Source organism: Sturnus vulgaris, unplaced genomic scaffold, assembly GCF_052056855.1.
Source record: "Sturnus vulgaris isolate bStuVul1 unplaced genomic scaffold, bStuVul1.hap1 Scaffold_87, whole genome shotgun sequence".
Classification (NCBI taxonomy): Eukaryota; Metazoa; Chordata; class Aves; order Passeriformes; family Sturnidae; genus Sturnus; species Sturnus vulgaris.
The window spans coordinates 247,381-249,976 of record NW_028276756.1 but is presented as its reverse complement, the minus strand read 5'-3'; the positions used below and the strand labels follow the sequence as shown (position 1 = coordinate 249,976).

General features: G+C 51.4%; 1 protein-coding gene across 1 annotated transcript; it reads left to right on the top strand.

Moving 5' to 3' along the window:
- The first annotated feature begins 683 nt into the window (after positions 1–683).
- LOC148217256 (olfactory receptor 14J1-like) lies at positions 684–2,322 on the top strand. The gene is made up of 2 exons (XM_088158750.1): positions 684–700; positions 1,472–2,322. The coding sequence occupies exons 1-2, from the start codon at positions 684–686 to the stop codon at positions 2,268–2,270; spliced, it is 816 nt and encodes a 271-aa protein (XP_088014876.1). The 3' UTR covers positions 2,271–2,322.
- The last annotated feature ends 274 nt before the right edge of the window (positions 2,323–2,596 follow it).

Genomic DNA, 2,596 nt, shown 5'->3' with positions numbered 1-2,596 from the left:
TGTGACTGCAACCTGGGGACACTTTCTCAGTTGGGTCCCTCAGTGGGACCCATTAAAACTTCAAGAAACTTTGGAGTGTGAATCTAACTTGGAGTTCTTGAGAAGTTTTTTGAACACTCTCTGAGGGACTGAGTCTGATGCAAAGAAGCACAAAGCCCTGAGAGGGTCATTAAAGTCCTTGTGCTGTGTCTGTGCTGCTGAGCTGGGCTGGGCTCCTGGCACAGAGGCAGCTCCTGGCAACCAAGAAGAGCTTCAAAAAGATATTTCTGCTGAAGAGCAGCTCTTCTCCCAGCCCAGCAGGGCTCGAGCACTGCCTGCAGCCACCCCAGGCACAGCACAGAGGTACAGAGAGCTTCAATCAGTCAGGGCTGGGAAGATGCTGAGAAGTGACTGGGGCAGAATCACTCCCAGCCCTTGACACAGGAAGCCTCTGGCTGCAGGACAATGCAGCTGCAGCTCCTGCAGTGATCTCCTAAAGCTGCAACATCCCAATGCCTGCAGACTCGGTGAGTACATTCTCTGATGATCTCTTGTGTAGAGCAGCCAGGGGTGCCCAGGGCTGTCATGCAGAGCAGGGTCCTGCAGCCCAGGGCGCTGTGCTGGGGCAGGGACTCTGCTGCCTGCCAGGGAGATCTCTCAGCCAGCCCTGGGAGCTGCCCACAGCACTGGGGGACAAGGTCTGGATGGAAGGAGACAGCAGGTGAGGCTTGGAAGGGTTTTCCTGGTGTGCAGAGGATGATGCATTGTTCAGGACTGTTCCCAGGATAACATTTAACTGCACAATATTTCTAGGTAGATTACACAGGGAGCACAGTGAGGCAAGGGCTAGCTAGATAAAAAGGAAAATCCTGATTTATAATCTACTGCTCTGGGTTGCATAGATGTGAAATTGCATATAGATATTAATTATTCAGTTCAGATTGGGAAATATATAAAATTTTTTTCTTGGATCTTAATAAACCAGGCAAAGAAAGAAATCAGCACAGTGTTCTTCACAGGCAGCATCAGCGTCACTTTTCCATCCTGCTCAGGGTTGGTGTGATGTTGCCATCAGAGCCTGCATAATCAGAGCTTACACTGGGCAGTGCCCTGTGTTGGGAGGGGTCTGCAGGGCAGAGCTGAGAACCCAGGGCTGGACTGGGCACTGGCAGCACTGGCAGGGCCAAGCCCTGGGTACAGGGAAGCAGCTGCTGGCAGGGAAAGCTCCAGGAAGCAGAGCCTGGGCAGGCAGTGGGGGGAAAGTGCCACCAAGCTGGGCTGGGATATTTAAAGTCCTCTCCAAACTGAACTATTCCATTATTAATTTTTTTCTAGATCCCCATGCCAAGACACAGGAAATGTCCAACAGCAGCTCCATCAGCCACTTCCTCCTGCTGCCATTGGCAGACACGCGGCAGCTGCAGCTCCTGCACTTCTGCCTCTTCCTGGCCATCTCCCTGGCTGCCCTCCTGGCCAACGGCCTCATCATCAGCGCCGTAGCCTGCAGCCACCACCTGCACACCCCCATGTTCTTCTTCCTGCTCAACCTGGCCCTCTCTGACCTGGGCTCCATCTGCACCACTGTCCCCAAAGCCATGCACAATTCCCTCTGGGACACCAGACACATCTCCTACACTGGATGTGCTGCACAGGTGTTTTTCTTTCTGTTCTTCATCTCAGCAGAGTTTTATCTCCTGACCATCATGTGCTACGACCGCTACGTGTCCATCTGCAAACCCCTGCACTACGGGACCCTCCTGGGCAGCAGAGCTTGTGCCCACATGGCAGCAGCTGCCTGGGCCAGTGGCTTTCTCACTGCTCTGCTTCACACAGCCAATACATTTTCCCTGCCCCTGTGCCATGGCAATGCCCTGGGGGGATTCTTCTGTGAAATCCCACCCATCCTCAAGCTCTCCTGTTCACACTCATACCTCAGGAAATTTGCAGTTTCTGCATTCACTAGCTCCTTAGCAGTCATCTGTTTTGTGTTCATGGTTTTCTCCTATGTGCAGATCTTCAGGGCTGTGCTGAGGATCCCCTCTGAGCAAGGAAGGCACAAAGCCTTTTCCACCTGCCTCCCTCACCTGGCTGTGGTCTCCATGTTTCTCAGCACTGCAGTGTTTGCCTACCTGAAGCCCCCCTCCAGCTCCTCCCCATCCCTGGATCTGGCAGTGTCAGTTCTGTACTCAGTGGTGACTCCAGCTCTGAATCCCCTCATCTACAGCCTGAGGAACCAGGAGCTCAAGGCTGCAGTGCGGAGAATGATGACTGGATGGTTTAACAAAGAGTAAACTCCTTGCCAATTTCTACAAATCACTTGCAATAAAGTCATCTTTGACAGAACTTGTTTGGTTTGGTGGGTGAATTTTTCTTTTCTGTCACTTGCCTTAGTATTTTATTATATTCCACAAAGAAATGTCATTTTTTTGTGCATTATTCCATTTTGTTTCTTCCCATGTTTTTTGCAGACCCACATAATGTCACTAAAGGGCTGCCATCTCAGTGACTTTAAATGAATTGAAGGATCTCTCTCCCAGTAAAGTTTTCTCCAGGATGCCCCTTTTGTTCCCTTCTCTGGAGCTGCAGCAGCAATGTCTGTATGCAGAGCTTGGGCAGA